Source organism: Brassica napus, chromosome C1 (assembly GCF_020379485.1).
Source record: "Brassica napus cultivar Da-Ae chromosome C1, Da-Ae, whole genome shotgun sequence".
Classification (NCBI taxonomy): domain Eukaryota; kingdom Viridiplantae; phylum Streptophyta; class Magnoliopsida; order Brassicales; family Brassicaceae; genus Brassica; species Brassica napus.
Window position 1 is genome coordinate 5,481,930 of NC_063444.1, and position 18,417 is coordinate 5,500,346.

Here is an 18,417-nt window from a genome sequence, read left to right on the forward strand (position 1 = left end):
TCCCTTGAAATGTACGTATATTACTGTTCTCAATATATATACAAAGTATACTTTTGTATCTTTACAGAAATATAGGAGAATCATATCTAAACTATTCAGAGATAGTTCTCTTATCTAATAATCACAACCCGAGTCGAATCGATAGCACTGACGAAGCTTACCTTGTAAAGCTGCTCCGTAACAGCAGCGCCGATTACGCCGGTGTAAAAGGCGGCGACATAGATAGTAAACCAAGCCTTGAAGGTTTTGGGTCGACGGTAAGGCTCGATCATCTCCCAGACAGCGAACCTCTCGAACTTGTTGTACTTATAATCTGCGTACTTCCTCCATAGCGTGCTCCACGCTCCTTGGGTTTTGTCTTTGCTCTACTTAGGGATTTTTTTAGCTTTAGGAACAGTATGAATTTTGAAGGAACCTGGCCAAAGTGTGATGTTTTATTTGATATTTGAGCAGATTAGAGTTTCCTTGGAGAATTTTGGTTAACCAGACAAAGGTTGGTTTACTCTTGTTCTAACAGGAAGTTTCAGTTGGTCCATACTGTACAGTTGGCTCTTCAGTGAAGGTCGGCAATGGCTGCGAACTCTATCCTTCGAGTCATATCTTTGGAAACACTGAGCTGGGTGAATCTTGTGTTCTCATGACGTAAAACCCCTCTGAGATCTCTTAGTTTACCTTCCATACTTATGTATAATGTGCTCTCTAATTGTTTACAGACTGATCTTTGCTATGTGTCAATTTTTGTCAGCCAGTGGTGCTGTTGTTGTTGGCGATGAGCTTCCTGGTTATACAGTCATAGGAGGCAATAACATTATCGGTCACCACGCTGTGGTTGGTGTTAAATGCCAACACTTGAAGTACAAGGTGTATGTGAGACAATAACTTATCACCTCTTTCAATTGTTATTGTGCTCATGCTCATGCTCTGTTTTCTTTTTTAGCATGGGGATGATTGCTTTTTTTGCTGTTCGATTCACAGGTCATCAACGTCTAGTGAAACGGTATGCAACTGGTAGTGAATGACAAGTGAATGACCAGTTTAATTAACGGTTTGAGATGATTTCTCCTGTTTTGAGGCTCTTGGTTTTATTTGTTTTATTGGTGACAACAATCTAATCATGGTCTCTTGTCATATCGCCCATGATTGCAAGATTGGAGACCACAACATATTTGCCAACAATACGCTTCTTAACGGCCATGTGATTGTGCAAGTATGATCTTCCTTATGTCTATTCTTCATACCTGTATTTAGACTTTAGAGGCATGGCTTCATTTGCAGGACTATACACATACAGCAGGAGCCACGGTCATCCACCAGTTCTGTCATATTGGCCCTTATGCTTTCATTGGCGGTGGTTCTGTGGTACTCTCATATATATCAGTCCCCCAAATTCCCAGTGGAATCTCAATGGTGTGATTATATATAGATTTCACAAGATGTTCCAAAGTACATGATGGTGACTGGGGAAAGAGCTAAACTTCGCGGTTTGATTCTTGAGGGACTTAGACGTAATGGATTTACCATGTCAGAGGTTAGTGCTGTGTCACGATGTTAAGTCTTTCAAATGTTACCAATTAATCATGACTTTTGTCTTGGCATTGGTAGATGAAGAGCCTGAGAGCAGCCTATCGAAAAATATTCATGTCTACTGAAACAGTCCTTAAGTCTTGAAGTACGTCTCACAAAGATGGTACTTGTTATTGCTCAACTCTTTTTACTTCCTTCTACCCTGTCCATCTCTATCGCAGAAACGTCTGGTCATATTGGATTTGATGCTTAATGCAGGAACATAACCAAGAGCTGTGCCGTGTTCCTGCGGTTGGCGTGAGATATGCAAGTTCAGACTGTGGCTCGATTCTTGAGTTTCACAGATTGGAAACTTAGTTTAACCAGCAATGGCTCAACACCATTTATGAAATCTGTAATGGTCTAATAGATAGCTTTGACCAAGTGTTGTCAAACATAGTGTGGCTACAGAACATCATTTTTTCTCACTTGTCATTGAAAACAGAAACCCAAGCCAAAAAAAATCGAAGGAAGAAAAGTTCACTGGAATTGTATTTTTACGTTGATGATGTGTTTTGGATAATCGTTCTAAGCAAATTTTAATATCGCTTTTAAAAAGTCAACATAAAAAAGGATTTTCAATGTCAGAAGAACACACCACAGTCATCCACGTGTCGAATTAAACAACTGAATTATTTTAGTTCGAGTGGAATAATAAAACGTTTCATTACTCCACCTTACTTGTTTCTCAAGAAAGTCTCTTTTTCTACTTCATCACATCTCTTCTATTTCACGATCTCCGCTCTCTGCTTCATGACTACGGCTTCGTCACCATCCCTAATTATAGAAAATTGAATATCAAATTTATAAACAACAAAATACTTATCTACGTATGTATTGGTAAAAAAGAGTTGAGAATTGAACAAACCTTGGCCACGCAGTTGTATCTATAACACTGTCGGACACATAAAGTCCCTGAGCAACATGCCTGGTTTGTCGAACTTTCCATCAGATTCACCTCCTTCTGTTGGGACTCGAACCAACATCTCCATCGATACTTTAAGGTAACCCTCTCCATCCCCTATTGCGAGACCGTGGTTTAGTCTAACCTTGCACACTTTTTCTCCATCTTCTTCAACCACAGCCACCACGGAGACTCCATGCACAGCTGTATAACTAGATCGATTTTTCATGGGACCACGGTAAACTCCCTGCCAAAACCATATATGTAAGTTTAGATAATAAAGACACATACAATATACCAATCAAACTGAAGAGAGAACTAGTCACAAACCTTCCTAGTGAGTAAATAATCAGGCATGAAAATGAGCAATGATGCTCCAACTGGTTGGTGTTCTAGCCTGTCAAGTGATTGGCTCAATGATAACTGATCGACACTGTCTATGTGGGCGAGTCCGGAAGTAACGCGCTGTGGTATTCTCTCTGCAGGTCTGCATCCACAATATGGGCAATCCCTTGCCTTTTGTAGCCCATTTTTGATAACATAATCCAAACCTGCCCTTATGCTGTAGGTGTAGCAGAAGTGGTATTCCTTACTGCGTCTTCCAATTCTCGATCGATCAACAAGTTCTTGCGCGGAATACTCCGTGTACTCAGTGTCAGGAAAAGCACAGCGCTGACAAGCTCCGCGGTCGTAAGTGCCCAAAGCTTACTTTCAGGTTTTATCTAAATAAATGTCAGGAAAATTGATAAGCTTTGTTAAAAAAACGAAAAAGGAAAGAAATGATACCACAACACACGTCCTTGATATTTCACAGAACCCATTAATTGTTGCCCAATCTTTTGACATCACGATATTTCGAACAATCTGAAAATATAGGAATGACAAAAGAGATTTTACATTATGCAACGTTCATAGATAAAATCATCAATGTTGATTTACCAGGGATACACGCCATCGAGCGTATGATGATTTCCGACTTTGGTATGGTTTTCATGATCAGTGCAAGTAACTCACTTGGAATCTCGGGTAGTTTCGTGACTAATGTGGAGAATCTCCTGTAAGAATACAATCAAGGTACACAATCATAGATGTAAGAATGAAATCTGACTAAAACCATGCTTAACACTCGTCATTATGGAAATCGGAAACATGAGCTCAATATTTTAGATCCTTGACAGAGACAAAAAGATGCGCGATATGCAACATTATCTACCTCAGCTGAGCTGGGAAGATGATGACGAGGCCATGGTAGCTTGATTTCTGAGAATCAAAAATACACACATCAACAACACTCGAGTTCTAGAAACGAAACGAAGTGGAAACAGATCACTGAACACACAATACACAAGGAGCAACCAAAGCAGAGAAAAACCCCCAGTAAACTAAAGCAAAGTAACACCCTATTGAGAATCCGAAACGAGACAAGTGCAACACACAATCGGCGAAACCAATGAGCTCACCGTGGAAAAGCTGGGGAAGATGAGTTGACGGGAGATTCGAGACACTATTATCGTCACTCTTCGTACCATCATGTAAATTGCATATCCCCCTCGTTATATGTAAACCGTGATACGCTTTAATTTTCCCTGTACCCGAAAACGACAGCGTTTCAATGCCTTTTCAAAGTGATACGGTGTCGTTTCATCTCCTCTAGCTACGTAAGCCGACGTCGTTTCGTTTGCTGGTAGATCAGCCAATTCACAATCTCATGTCCTCTCTGTCTCCTCCGCCGGTTCTTAGATTCACCACGCCGTCACGTATCAAACTCAAATCGTCCTCCTGATGGATTCATTCTCCTCCCGGTAGCTCTTATACGCATCATCTATAACCCTTGTCGATGATTTTCATGATCTTCTTGGCCCAAAGATAGGGAGGCGAAGAGAAGAACCGGTACATGCACTGATCACGCCGAGCTCTTCAGGTACCGATTTGAGATCTTATCTGGGGATGATTCAAAATGTAACAAGGATGATATGGATTAATTGAAATTGACTATGTAGACACCAGTGCTATTTTGCTTACTTGTTTTCTATGGAGCTTTTGTGAGTTTTGCTGCTATGAATATATGATTTGTTCATTACTGCTTAACCAGTGAATTGATTTTTGCTTCTCTTTTTTTTTATTTTTTTCTCCTTTTTATTCCAAGGTTGCCTGAGGATTATACTGTCTGGCTAGGGGAGATAAAGCCATTGCCTCACTTTAAGGTTGTTCTTTGGTTTTGCTTTAGTCTTGTCAGTTTGTTCAGTGCTTTTTAAGCCATTCTTTTGCTGCAGGAAACAACATATATGGTGGACATGGTTTTCTATGTGGATGAGATTATTCAAGTCTTGAGTGAACAGTTTAAGGGATCTGGAAAGCCCCTGTTGTATCTTCTGCTTGGTCTTACCACCGACAGCGGAAACTTATCCGAGGTTTCTGCGTTTTCGTCCTTTCTTCCGCACTTGTTTCAGAAAATTCTTCTGATTTATTGTCAAAGCTATGCTCTGGTGATTTGGTCTTGCCTTGAGTTGGTCAAATTTGAACAAGAGATTATTGGGCTCCTTTTGCACCGGATCAAAGTGGTTTCACGTCTTTGCGCAAATATTCTCGAAACAACGCACGCAGACTGTTCAAGATACTGGAACTTAGTTGTGTGAAAGCATCATCTCACACCTCGACAGAGATTCTCAGAGCAGAAGCAGTTTATGAAATGAATTTTGATAAGTAAGCTCTATAGCAACCTTGGAGAAAACTGATTCTATAGAAACACCTGAAACACATTCACCATTTCAGCAAGTGAAGCATACAAATTTTGAAACAGTTCATGTAGCATCAGGGACGTGTGCCAATGCATCACTGGTATCACACTCTGGTTTTGTTGTTGATGTGTTACCTTATGACTGTGGCAGAGGTGATTTGGTCTTTCATAAACAGGAGGAATCATGCATTTTACAGGTCCAAATAAAGGATGAATGTATAAGTATAACCTCCTACTTACAAGGGTCAAGGGGGGGTTCGATAGACGACATATCCTTGTTCTGAGTCTTGGCTGCCTCTGGAGATCAAGAAGGTCGTTGTGCAGACTTCTGAAGATGTGAATTCAGAGGAAAAGCTCAAGGCCTCGAATGCAATCTTCTACTTCTCTTCAGGAACTTGAATGCTCCTCCCCATGGTCTGTGCCAGGATCACAGAGTCATCATTAAGAAGAAGCACTGATGGGCTTCCAGGACACGCTTGTCTTGCAACATCGGCTGAAACTCTGTAAGGGCTACATTGGCTCACAACATCTGCTGCGGTCGAGGTCCAGGTCCTAGAAGCCCACGATTCGGCTGTGGAGATTGTATGTACTGTCCCCACGGTTGCATTTGGTTCTGCCATTGCGGAAATGGTCCTGTCCAAAACTGATTTGCACGCATATTGCTGTAGTCTTGGTGTTGATTGTTTCGACCTCTGAAACGATTGCCACCGTAACGCTTGTTGCCGCGAGGGTTGTTGGATCTCTGGTTGTTTTAAGTGTGATTGTGTTGAGAGTCGGTGCGAGCAAAGTAAGATGATGAATGCTCCTAGTGATGAGCGACTTGCTTTGTTGTCCTCTTCAGACGAGTTTCATCCATTTCGGGAAGGGATCCCTATGTTGAATGACATTAATGATGTTGTCGAAGCGCTCGTTCAAACCGTTACCTGACGAGAGTGCGATCGGCTATGGAAGCATCAACATTAGCAAGACAATCTGAGACAGAGATTTGAGTTTCTGCCTGTAGGTCTCAATGATCATGTCACCAATCTCCCTTGTACGCTGTTCATTGTCGAGTTGAATGGCCCAAGCGTCATAGTTATGGTCATCTAGGTCGAGGATCAACAGGATGTGTGACTTGATGTTTGTCACACTGAAGGCTCTGTCGACTTGAGTGGGATTAGCAGCCATGATCGACAAGAAAAGAAAACAGAATAAAGAGATTGAGATCAAAGAAAGAAGCCAAATAAGAAGAGTTGAAACTCTGATTCCATAAAAGATGGTGAATTTCCTTGTTTAGTTTGATTGTATTACGTGACTAAATAGTCAAACGAGGTTACAGAGGTTATGCTATTCTAGGGATTTACAAAGGTCTGAGCAACATAATATCCAAAACTCTACAATATTGGTTTTCATAAATTTTTTTACTATATCATGAAAAGAAGGGTGATAGATTTTTTTTTTTTTTTTGTAACACAAAGAAGGGTGATAGATAAAACCAAATTTATTGATATAATTTAGTAGATGTGTTTTCCTGCAGCAATACAAATTTAAAACTTAAATTATATTTAAAACAATTTTTGTTGATATTTTAGATATTATTATTCTATACTAATATTTTATTATAAATTTAGACTTAATTAAACATAAAATTTAAGACAAAATATTTAGTTTACATTATTTTAAAGAGATATGTATATATTTAAAATTATAATCTTAAATAGATTTTTTGGTTAAGATATATTAAATGGATTAGTATAAAATTAAAAAGTTGATATAAAATTGTATGATTATCAAACAAGTTCTAAATTTATAGATATCAAAAGGGCGGGGAGGGAGGGGAGTGATATATGGTGTTTTTGGCACTATTATGCATATGTTTTCTAACTTGTTTTCAATGTTTTATCGAGTTAGTCCAGTCCTTTTAGAGTCATTTCAGGTTTAAAGTAAGCTAAAGAGTTGAAGGAAGAAGCGGAATAATCATGCGGAGTAGTCTGACGGTTGATCCCACTAGGAGCAGCCAAGCGATTGTTCCCAACATTTATAGAAGTTTCCATATCTTTTAAAGATTTTCCCTAATCACTTATTCTCTCCTCTGAAGTCGATGGTGCTTCCATATAAAAAGCCATCCTTCTCTTTATTGGATTTTGCTATTGTAAGAGAGGCAGCTCCTCTTCGGGACCGAGAAGATCATCCTGTACCCTATTGATTTCTCTTTAGATTTATATGCAGTATCATTCAGTTATTATGTCTGGTTCATCTTGTTTCATGGCTGAGTAGTCAGCTAGCTTGTCTAGGGTTCTAGGGTGTTGATCGCAAAAGCTAAACATAAATAAACGACCATATTGTGTCTTTGTTCATATTTGTTCCTAAAGCTAGCTATAACCTAATCACTTATTGCTAGATCTTAGGTTGAATCTGCTCATTAACTGTGTAGCCGATTGCTTGATATTGAGTGAATGAGCTGCGCATCCCTAGTCAGCGAAAGTAGATACTAGGGTTCTCGGTGAACCTATCGGACTTGATCTCTATTGCTTGTAGCCGATCCTTGATCCAAACGAGAGTTTAGGTCTCAAGGTCGAACTGCAAAGGGAGCAGCACCACGACAGTGGGCTGTTCTACTTGAGTGATCCGTGTTCTAGATTGTGATACATTGCGCTTGAATAAATGTTTGTTTAGCATCAACACCCGATGCGAAACCCTAGATTGGCTTCTCTTTAATATTGAATTTATTCTTTAAAATCATTTACTTTACTTGCACGTTACAACCTAATTCAAACCCCACTTTTAGTTTTAGGTAAGTTGAAAACTTATAAGAATAAAGTATACACCGGTCCTCTGGATTGAATCTCAAATACTACAATTACCACTGTTAACTTGACAATATGAAAAATGTTCAGTTTCAGTGTATTAGGGGGACGATATTATTCATATACATCTATCCCAATGAGTTGTTTATCGAATCGTTGCAATTGATGTTCGATCCCGAAGAGAAGGAAGAGATTTTCGGAAGGTGGAGTTTTATGATCCGATAACTAATCTTGATTTCTTCCTGCTATTCTCGATTTCCTTAAAAAGGGTGCCCAACCAACAAGAATAGTTCATGATATTTCAAAGAAGGCATGGATTTTAACGAAATTAAGTACAAACCTCACGGATAGAAAAAGATTGCAGCCAGTTTGATAATGATCGAGTGGCATTGCTTTTTCGCTCCGAACCAAGGGATCCTTTATATATGATGCAAGATGGAAATAGTAGCGGATCTAGAAACATTTTTAATTGGGGGCACACTAATTAAAATAACAAAAAATAATTTTGAATCGGGGGCACTCTTTATATTTTTTTCACTAAACTACAAATAATTTCATCAAATATTTCTAGGTTTAAACCATGCTGTTTATTTTGGGCTCTTGAAAAGTTAACTTTTGTAATAACTAGGAGTTAATCCGCGCTACGCGCGGAACTATTTTTATTTTCAAATGTTAACCATATAGTCATTTCTTAATTGTATATTTTCTTATTCTAATTTTCTTGCTTTATATCAAATGATAAATTATGATAGATATTTAATGTAATATTTCTATTTCTTATATTGTATATTTCCTTTTTATTTATTTTTTTCTTATATTGTATATTTACTTATTATTTCTTTTTCTTTATATGTATACTTTTTTATTTTTTTTATTAATGTCACGTGTCATCTTTTAGAAGAAGTTTTTTTTCGCTGATGTGGACGCTGCCTTAAAAGCTCCATTTTATTAGTATAGTTCGTATATTTTATATTTAGTTATTTTAATATCATAATAGATGTTTAATCTAATATTTTTATGTTGTATATTTACTTATTATTTATTGAACTATACATTTTTAAGATATATGCTTAATTTAGTTTTTCCATTTTTAATATTGTATATTTACTTACTGTTTATCTTTCTTATTTTGTATATTTATTTATTTTAACTTTTTTGATTTTATATCAATGATAATATTACGATATATATTTAATGTAATATTTTTATTTATTATATACTATATTTACTTAATATTTAGTTTTTCTTATATTTTATATTTATTTATTCTAATATTACGATAATTGTATAATATAATATTTCTATTTTTTATATTGTGTATTTAGTTATTATTTATTTTACTATACATTTTTCATATAGATTTTTAATTTAGTTTTTTTTTCATTTCTTAATTGTATCAAATGATAAATTATGATTGATGTTTAATGTAATTATAATAGATGTTTAATGTAATATTTCTATTTCTTTTATTGTATATTTACTTATTATTTATTTTTCTTTATATGTATATTTATTTTTTATTTTTTATTAATGACACGTGTAATCTTTTAGAAGAAGATTTTTTCGGTGATGTGGACGCTCTATGGAGCATCAAAAGCTCCATTTTATTAATATAGATACATTTTTCACGTAGATGTTTAATTTAGTTTTTTCATTTTTTAATTATACATTTATGTAATCTAATTTTCTTACTTTTATATCAGATGATAAATTATGATAGATTTTTAATGTAATATTTTATTTCTTATATTGTATATTTACTTTTTACTTATTTTCCTTATATTGTATATTTACTTATTATTGTTTAATGTAACATTTCCATTTCTTATATTATATATTTACTTATTATTTATTTTTCTTTATATGTATATTTATTTTTTATTTTTTGTTAATACTACGTGTCATCTTTTAGAAGAAACTTTTACCGTTGATGTGGACGCCCTATGGAGCCTCAAAAGCTCCATTTTATTAGTATAGAGCTCAATTTTATTAGTATAGATACATTTTTCAGATAGATGTTTAATTTAGCTTTTTCATTTTTTAATTATATATTTACGTTTTCTAATTTTCTTGCTTTTATATCAGATTATAAATTATGATAGATGTTTGTTTAATGTAATATTTCTACTTCTTATATTGTATATTTACTTTTTATTTATTTTCCTTATATTGTATATTTACTTATTATTGTTTAATGTAACATTTCTATTTCTTATACTGTATATTTACTTATTATTTCTTTTTCTTTATATGTATACTTTTTTTATTTTTTTTATTAATGTCACATGTCATCTTTTAGAAAAAGTTTTTTTTCGCTGATGTGGACGCTGCCTTAAAAGCTCCATTTTATTAGTATAGTTCGTATATTTTATATTTAGTTATTTTAATATTATAATAGATGTTTAATCTAATATTTTTATGTTGTATATTTATTTATTATTTATTGAACTATACATTTTTCAGATATATGCTTAATTTAGTTTTTCCAATTTTAATATTGTATATTTACTTACTGTTTATCTTTCTTATTTTGTATATTTATTTATTCTAAATTTTTTGATTTTATATCAATAATAATATTACGATATATATTTAATGTAATATTTTTATTTATTATATACTATATTTACTTAATATTTAGTTTTTCCTATATTTTATATTTATTTATTCTAATATTACGATAATTGTATAATATAATATTTCTATTTTTTATATTGTGTATTTAGTTATTATTTATTTTACTATACATTTTTCATATAGATTTTTAATTTAGTTTTTTTTTCATTTCTTAATTGTATCAAATGATAAATTATGATTGATGTTTAATGTAATTATAATAGATGTTTAATGTAATATTTATATTTCTTATATTGTATATTTACTTTTTATTTATTGTTCCCTATATTGTATATTTACTTATTATTTTTAATGTAATATTTATATTTCTTATATTGTATATTTACTTATTATTTATTTTTCTTTATATGTATTTTTATTTTTTATTTTTTATTAATGACACGTGTCATCTTTTAGAAGTAGTTTTTGCGGTGATGTGGACGCTCTATGGAGCCTCAAAAGCTCCATTTTATTAATATAGATACATTTTTCAGATAGATGTTTAATTTAGTTTTTTCATTTTTTAATTATATATTTACGTAATCTAATTTTCTTACTTTTATATCAGATGATAAATTATGATAGATGTTTAATGTAATATTCTATTTCTTATATTGTATATTTACTTTTTATTTATTTTCCTTATATTGTATATTTACTTATTATTGTTTAATGTAACATTTATATTTCTTATATTATATATTTACTTATTATTTATTTTTCTTTATATGTATATTTATTTTTTATTTTTTGTTAATGCCACGTGTCATCTTTTAGAAGAAATTTTTTCCGTTGATGTGGACGCCCTATGGAGCCTCAAAAGCTCTATTTTATTAGTATAGAGCTCCATTTTATTAGTATAGATACATTTTTTACATAGATGTTTAATTTAGTTTTTTTATTTTTTAATTATATATTTACGTTTTCTAATTTTCTAGCTTTTATATCAGATTATAAATTATGATAGATGTTTAATGTAATATTTCTATTTCTTATATTGTATATTTACTTTTTATTTATTTTTCTTATATTGTATATTTATTTATTATTGTTTAATATAACATTTCTATTTCTTATATTATATATTTATTTATTATTTATTTTTCTTTATATGTATTTTTATTTTTATTTTTTGTTAATGCCACGTGCCATCTTTTAAAAGAAGTTTTTTCCGCTGATGTGGACGCCTTATGGAGCCTCAAAAGCTCCCCTTTATTAGTATATATTTACGTTTTCTAATTTTCTTGCTTTTATATCAGATTATAAATTATGATAGATGTTTAATGTAATATTTCTATTTCTTATTTTGTATATTTACTTTTTATTTATTTTTCTTATATTGTATATTTATTTATTATTGTTTAATATAACATTTCTATTTCTTATATTATATATTTACTTATTATTTATTTTTCTTTATATGTATTTTTTTTTATTTTTTGTTAATGTCACGTGTCATCTTTTAAAAGAAGTTTTTTCCGCTGATGTGGACGCCCTATGGAGCCTCAAAAAAGCTCCCTTTTATTAGTATAGATTATTATTTTATTGTTTGTCATCTCAATTTTTATCCAAAGTGCTAACTTGATATAAAAGTTACATGAACGAAGACGAGGGTGTTTAGCGTTGCCTTTGCGTATATCAAGAAGCCCTAATTTGGCTTCTCAGGAATTGACGATGACGAGCTCATCACCCAAACCTAACCTTTGCGCGAAATGCCAGGTCTTCTTCTTCTTCTTTGTTTGATTATTACTTTTTTTTTTTTTTATCTGGAAATTTAATTGGGGGAAAGCCGCAAATCCTTTGGTATAGATTCGAAATTACTTGTGTGGTATTCATTGGAACATCAATCAACTTTACCAAATTGATTATTGGCGCAGGCTGAGATTACAGACATTGGGCCACCACCGCGCAAGCGGAGGATTGAATTAACCGCCGCCGCAGATGATAAATCAGATGATGAATCCACCGCCGCCGCACCTGATGATGAATCCTCTCACAGTGTAATAATTAATATAAATCCTTTCACTCTTATATGCAATTAACTTTGGGTTTTTGCAGGAATTCGATGATCCAGTTCGTTCAACGGATCTGCACAAATTTGAAAATAGCGAAACAGGTTTCTTTCGTGACCTGGCTAACATTTATGCTAGATTTGGACTCCACTCCTACAATTCCCGCAAGGTAGTCTTTTGTTACACTTAAAGGTTAATCATATATATAGTTATGAACATTTGTGTTTCACATTCTCTTATGCTGAAATTCCTAATACCATTTTCTTGATTAGTACATGTCCCGAGCATTAAACTATTTCTTCTTCTTATATACAGGGCACCAACTTCCAGTTGTCAAGAGTAGACAAATATATTAACTATGGAGTTTTCAGTTATTCCTTAACCTTTGAGGCCACGGATCCGGCAGACGGTTCTTGTTTCACTTTCCAGGCGCGTGTTCTTAGAGATGACAATGTAAAAGGATCCTACTACAGAATAATGACCGAAGGTTGTAGGATCAAACCTCAAATTCCAGGTCAGTTTTCAGGATTTGTGGGTTGAGTATATTTATGATTCTTTACCTTGCCTTCTTTTTTAATTTAAAATAAGGCACTAGAGAAAAAATACATCGATGGGAGTTCGATCCAGAAGTTTACAAAGACACTCTACCTGATTGGTATCCGGATGATGCATTGTTGTTGCCGTCCAATGACCAGTTTCACCAAGTGGGGGCAACTTGTTCTTTTATATTTCTTCCGCCTCTATCCTTTTCTTTTTCGCTTTTTGTCTTTATTTTTGCTCTTTCACAGGTGCAAGATTCAGACATTCTTGAAAACGATTGGCTTAAACTGTATGCCGATCTTGCCATGTACACACTGAAGGAAGCCGACATGTCCCTGTTTGAGTCTTGGCTGCCTCTGGAGATCAGTAAGGTCGTTGTGCAGACTTTTGAATATGTCAAGTCAAAGGAAAAGCTCAAGGCCGGGAATGCAATCTTCTACTTCAGTTTCAAGAACTTGAATGCTCCTCCCCATGGTCTGTGCCAGGATCACAGAGTCATCATAAGAAGAACCACTGATGGGCTTCCAGGACACGCTTGTCTTGACTTCAAGTCTTGCACCGGTCATAATATTTTCAAGGCGAGTTCGGTCTGAGACATATATGTTTGCTGATCCTAAGTTAATAAGACGACTCTACTCAGTATCTATAAGACTGAATAATCATCTCCTCTGTTTTTTTCTTTTGTTTCAGTGTAATCCAGCACTTAATAACTAGTCCGTTATGTCTTTTAAGTTTGTTATTTGGTTTTCCTCAGTTTTTTTTCTTATACAAAAAACGTTGAATAAATTCATTTTGATTGTTGCTACTTGCAATCTAATCTACTGAAAAACTAAACCCTGCCAAATTTCATTGCGGAGGAGTGTCTGATCGATGCGGAAAAGGTTAAGCTCTAAGGACAATGGATTCTACGTACGTAATCCTATAAAATATTTTTTCTTTGAAACACAAATCCTAACTACTTTAAAATATAATTTCTTGAACGATGTTTCATGAGTCATCACGAGTCTTGATGACGGATACAGTCACAATCTCGTTTCTATTTTGTAATCTTGCGGACGTCTGTGGTGATTATTTACGTACTAGTAAAACACACCAAGTTAGAAAGCATCCAACGTGCAAGGCAGAATGAATCACATGTAAATAGTTAAATAATTGCTTCCATATCTATAAATTAAGTTTTGAGTATTCTTGCATACATTTCCTAGTTTTTTTTCTAATACATTATTAATTATACCCAGTTTTAGTCTATTTACTAATCATACCATCAAAGGTTACTAACTGAGACTACTGAATTATTATGGTACTCTTCATTACTGTATACTTTCTACCAAACTACAAAAATAATCTTCACTTCTCTATTAGAAAGATGGTTCATGAGTCTTGATATTCCAAACAGTCACAATCACTTTTTGTGGGTTTTAGTATTGGCAGCGCATGTGATTGATGTAAAACACCATTTTCAATTACGGTTCCATTATGCTACTACGCCACCAAACTTTTGCGTTTATCAATAGAAATCGCATGTACAAAATACTGTAATGTACATTTTTAAAAGGTCCAACACTGAGATGTATATTATTAATTAAGAATAACGTATTACTAAATTTTGACTTGCGCTTTTGAAGGTGTGGATTTGATTTTTAGATAAAATTGCTAGTTGATATTAAGTATTATTTTTTTGAATTTTGATCTACATATTTATGTCAAAAATAGATAATCAATGTTTTCATATCCAACCTGGACTCGCGGTTGAACCGGTAAACTCAGTGATCGGTGTATAATATGATTCAAATTTAATGAAAATTTCGTTAATTAAAAATCTGATAAAACCCGATAAAATCTAAAAAATTATCATTAATCCATGATCTAACCATAGTTGACCCATTAAAAACCCATAGAAAACTGATAATTTTTATAAAATTAAAATTTTACATACGTTTAAATTGTACATAAAATTGAAAAAACTATTAGATTTGTATTTTTTTGTAATTTGATGAATTAATTTACTATTCGAAAAAATGAAGAAATGATATTAGAAAAATCAAAATTTATTCATATGAAAATATTAATTTGTTTTTGTTATTTATATTGTTTGAGAAATAAGCTTAAAATGTCAGAAATATCAAAATATAATTTACTATAGTTGCATTAAAAGGAATTTGATATGGAAGATCTCAATTAATACATAATTGACCGAGATATTTATTTAGATTTACTTCTTTAAATCTTACCATATTTAAACCATATTTAAAGATATATAGTTAATAATATTAAATGTTAGGTAAATTGTATAAGATATAGTTTAAAAAAAAAATCTACCTAGGATCTAGTTAGGTCCATATTTTGTGCTTCTGTTTTAATAGTTTTGATTTTTGATAACACACATGTGAAATTCTATCGAAACTATATCTAAATGGTTTTGATCTTATATGGGTTAGTCCATAACTCATTTAAGTTAATGAGTTAGTGTTTTTATCTTTTTTTTTCCTTTTTGAACTACAGTTAATGAGTGAGTGTTTATGTTACAAATCTTTAAGATCCTAGCAATTATTTTTTACTTTACTCAAATAGTTAACAAAATATAGTTTATTTCTATATTTGTAGTAATCAACTAATTAATAACAATTATCTATATTTTTGGGTTTAATCTATTTTATATCATATTTACTTGATAATATTTTATGTTTTAAAGTTATTTCTTATCGTAATTTTACTGTATTTTGACAATTTTTTGCTTCTTTTTTTAAAATTTTCTCATATTTTTTGCTTTTCTCGTATTTTTTCAAAACTAGTGAAGAGTTACGTATATTGTGGACCTGATGATAATCGTTGTAGTATTTTTTTCAAATCTCTCAAACAAATATTCTGTATATGATTCATATATATAGAAGGTAACATCACAGTGACGTAACCAATGCAACAATCTACCAATATATAAACTAGCCTTTTCAAATAACCTACTAATAGCTTTCATCTATATCACTATATATTTAAACCATTAAAAAAATGTTGCTAACTAACGGTCAAAACAATAGAAACCATGCATATGCTACCAACTAGTCATTAGATTACTATCTATTTCTGCCAAACTACTTAACTGTCATAACGAATTCGCCTTTGTAGAAGGTTGATTCATTGGTAGTCACAAGTCTTCTCTCAACTTTGGATTCAACTACGAGTCACGATCACCTTTTTTTATTTTTGTAGTGTAGATTGACAAGTAAACATCATTTACAAATGAGAATGTTAATACGAATGATCAACTCACTTCCACCTATAAATAAAGTTAAAGACGCGCTTCTCCACTTATCATACTCATTTCCCATCTGTCAAAACATAAAACCCTAGAACACGATGCAAAACATCAGAGAGACAATGGCATAACCCACCTGCTACGTTCTGACAAGCCAAGACACCGACATCAACCATGTGGTGAACAACCCAATGAACCTAGCGCTCCTGTTGAAACAAGCGTTTCAAGAAGTTCCTATGCGTCCTCACGAATGTCCACCTTAGCTGTGGCGCTGCTGGATAACCTATGGAACGTGTACAGACGATAGTATATGGAAACGATGGCGTATGGCCTAAGTTTGGGGCCAGTACAAGCGGCAATGGTTAATTTTGTGGCTAGAGGAGGCACAGAGTTCAATACGATCGTTCAAGCGGTTTTGGTGGAGAAGAAACATGCCTTGGTTAGTCACGAGAAGACGAGAAGGATGATTTTAAAGAAGTTATTCAATGGAAACTGCGTTATCAATGTCTTCCATTGCGATTTGCCACTAGACGAGCAACTCCTAAGAACCATGAAAATATAGCAGAAACGCAAGGAAAAATGTAGACAATTACTAAGAAAAATGTAAGGAAAAATGTAGACAACTCCTAAGAACCATGAAAAAATGTAAGGGAAAGCTATAACCCAGTAGGCCAATTACAATTACTACAATATTGAAGGATAATGATATCAACTTTAATAATTATATAGTATGGTTTTATTTTCTTATTGGGTTCATATAATAAATAATACTTCATCCGTTCATGAAAGTAAGATGTTTTAGATTTTTTACTTGTTCCACAAAGATATATTTTCTATATATTTAAGGTAATTTTTTTATACTTTTAAGAAACATTAAATGAAAATATTTGAATTGATTAAATTTCATTGGTGAAAAGTTATTGAAAAGTGTATAATAAAATAAAAGAAAAATTAAATTATAAACATTTATTGAATTCTTAATAAACGTGAATACTTTAGAAAATCTTACTTTTTCTGGAACATATGAATATGAAGTACCTTTTAATGGTACTGCCAGTGCAGTGATTTTAATGGTACCAGTAAGTGTGCAATTTCAAAGAAAAAGAGTAAAAGATTGATGTATACAATTGACTATATACATATAATACATGAAATTACTTTTATCTGGATTATTAAAACAAGTATTCTATACTGGAATTGCAAAGATCTCCAAAGTTTTATCTATCATACTATTTGCATTCAGAGAAGAAGAGAATATTTATTACGCCCACAAGCAAAATTTTAGAAAATATGGTAGTATTAATAGTATTGATTTTTGATAACACAACATGTACATGTGATATTTTATCGAAACTATATCTAAATGGTTTTGATCTTATATGGGTTAGTCCATAACTCATTTAAATTAATGAGCTAGTGTTTTTGACTTTTTTTTCTTTTTTGAACTACAGTTAATGAGTGAGTGTTCATGTTACAAATCTTTAAGATCCTGACAATTATTTTTTACTTTACTCAGATCACTACAAGAAAACGTGCCCATAACAACGAACATTTACGACGAAAATATTTCGTCGTAAATTTACATGGTGTTTACAACGCAGTTACGAGGAATCCATCTTTCGTCGTAAACGCCATGTAAATTTACGACGAATAGTTTTCGTCGTAAAATCCATGTAAGTTTACGACGAATGTACGTGGAATGAGAAATACGTCGTAATCATTACATCGACATTACAACGAAACATGTTACCGTTATATTTAGGTGAAAACGTGTATTCAATGTGCTTTAGCTTACCTAATTTCGTCGTAAAGTCGTTGTAAATATTATGTTAAAACCATGTAAAATATTCCTTGTAAAATCTATGTTATATTTCAACTACACAACTCGAAAATTTCTCTATATATATGTCATTTCTCACAACACACAAACGGGAGAAAAAAAAACCGAAAAAAAAATCAGAAAAAAAAAGATTTCAAAAAAAAATCTAAGAAAAAAATGGCCGGTG

The 18,417-nt window shown here is 32.6% G+C and overlaps 1 protein-coding gene, 1 long non-coding RNA gene and 2 pseudogenes across 3 annotated transcripts; 3 read left to right on the plus strand and 1 right to left on the minus strand.

The window, feature by feature from the left end:
• Positions 1-20: 20 nt before the first annotated feature.
• LOC106398313 lies at positions 21-2,121 on the plus strand (annotated as a pseudogene).
• A 103-nt stretch (positions 2,122-2,224) lies between these two features.
• LOC111202760 lies at positions 2,225-3,750 on the minus strand (annotated as a pseudogene).
• A 323-nt stretch (positions 3,751-4,073) lies between these two features.
• LOC106397675 lies at positions 4,074-6,612 on the plus strand. Its single transcript, XR_002655693.2, has 2 exons — positions 4,074-4,388; positions 4,614-6,612. It is a non-coding gene; the product is annotated as an uncharacterized LOC106397675 (long non-coding RNA).
• A 5,535-nt stretch (positions 6,613-12,147) lies between these two features.
• On the plus strand, positions 12,148-13,963 carry LOC106397321 (UPF0725 protein At4g29550). 2 transcript variants are annotated; one of them, XM_013837906.3, is made up of 6 exons: positions 12,149-12,325; positions 12,484-12,606; positions 12,665-12,787; positions 12,934-13,132; positions 13,207-13,322; positions 13,407-13,963. In XM_013837906.3, exons 1-6 carry the CDS (start codon positions 12,281-12,283, stop codon positions 13,749-13,751), a joined length of 951 nt encoding a protein of 316 aa, XP_013693360.1. In that variant the 5' UTR covers positions 12,149-12,280; the 3' UTR covers positions 13,752-13,963. The 2 variants fall into 2 exon arrangements, with proteins under 2 accessions (XP_013693357.1, XP_013693360.1); XM_013837903.3 differs by having other exon boundaries at positions 12,148-12,325; positions 13,207-13,963.
• Positions 13,964-18,417: the final 4,454 nt, after the last annotated feature.

What these genes read in the sequence shown, in the direction of transcription:
- LOC106397321 (XM_013837903.3), top strand. Translation starts at nt 12,281, where the DNA reads ATGACGAGCTCATCACCCAAACCTAACCTTTGCGCGAAATGCCAG. An exon ending in ATGATGAATCCTCTCACAGT is followed by an intron (nt 12,607 to 12,664) that starts GTAATAATTAAT and finishes GGGTTTTTGCAG; the next exon opens with GAATTCGATGATCCAGTTCG. An exon ending in ACTCCTACAATTCCCGCAAG is followed by an intron (nt 12,788 to 12,933) that starts GTAGTCTTTTGT and finishes TCTTATATACAG; the next exon opens with GGCACCAACTTCCAGTTGTC.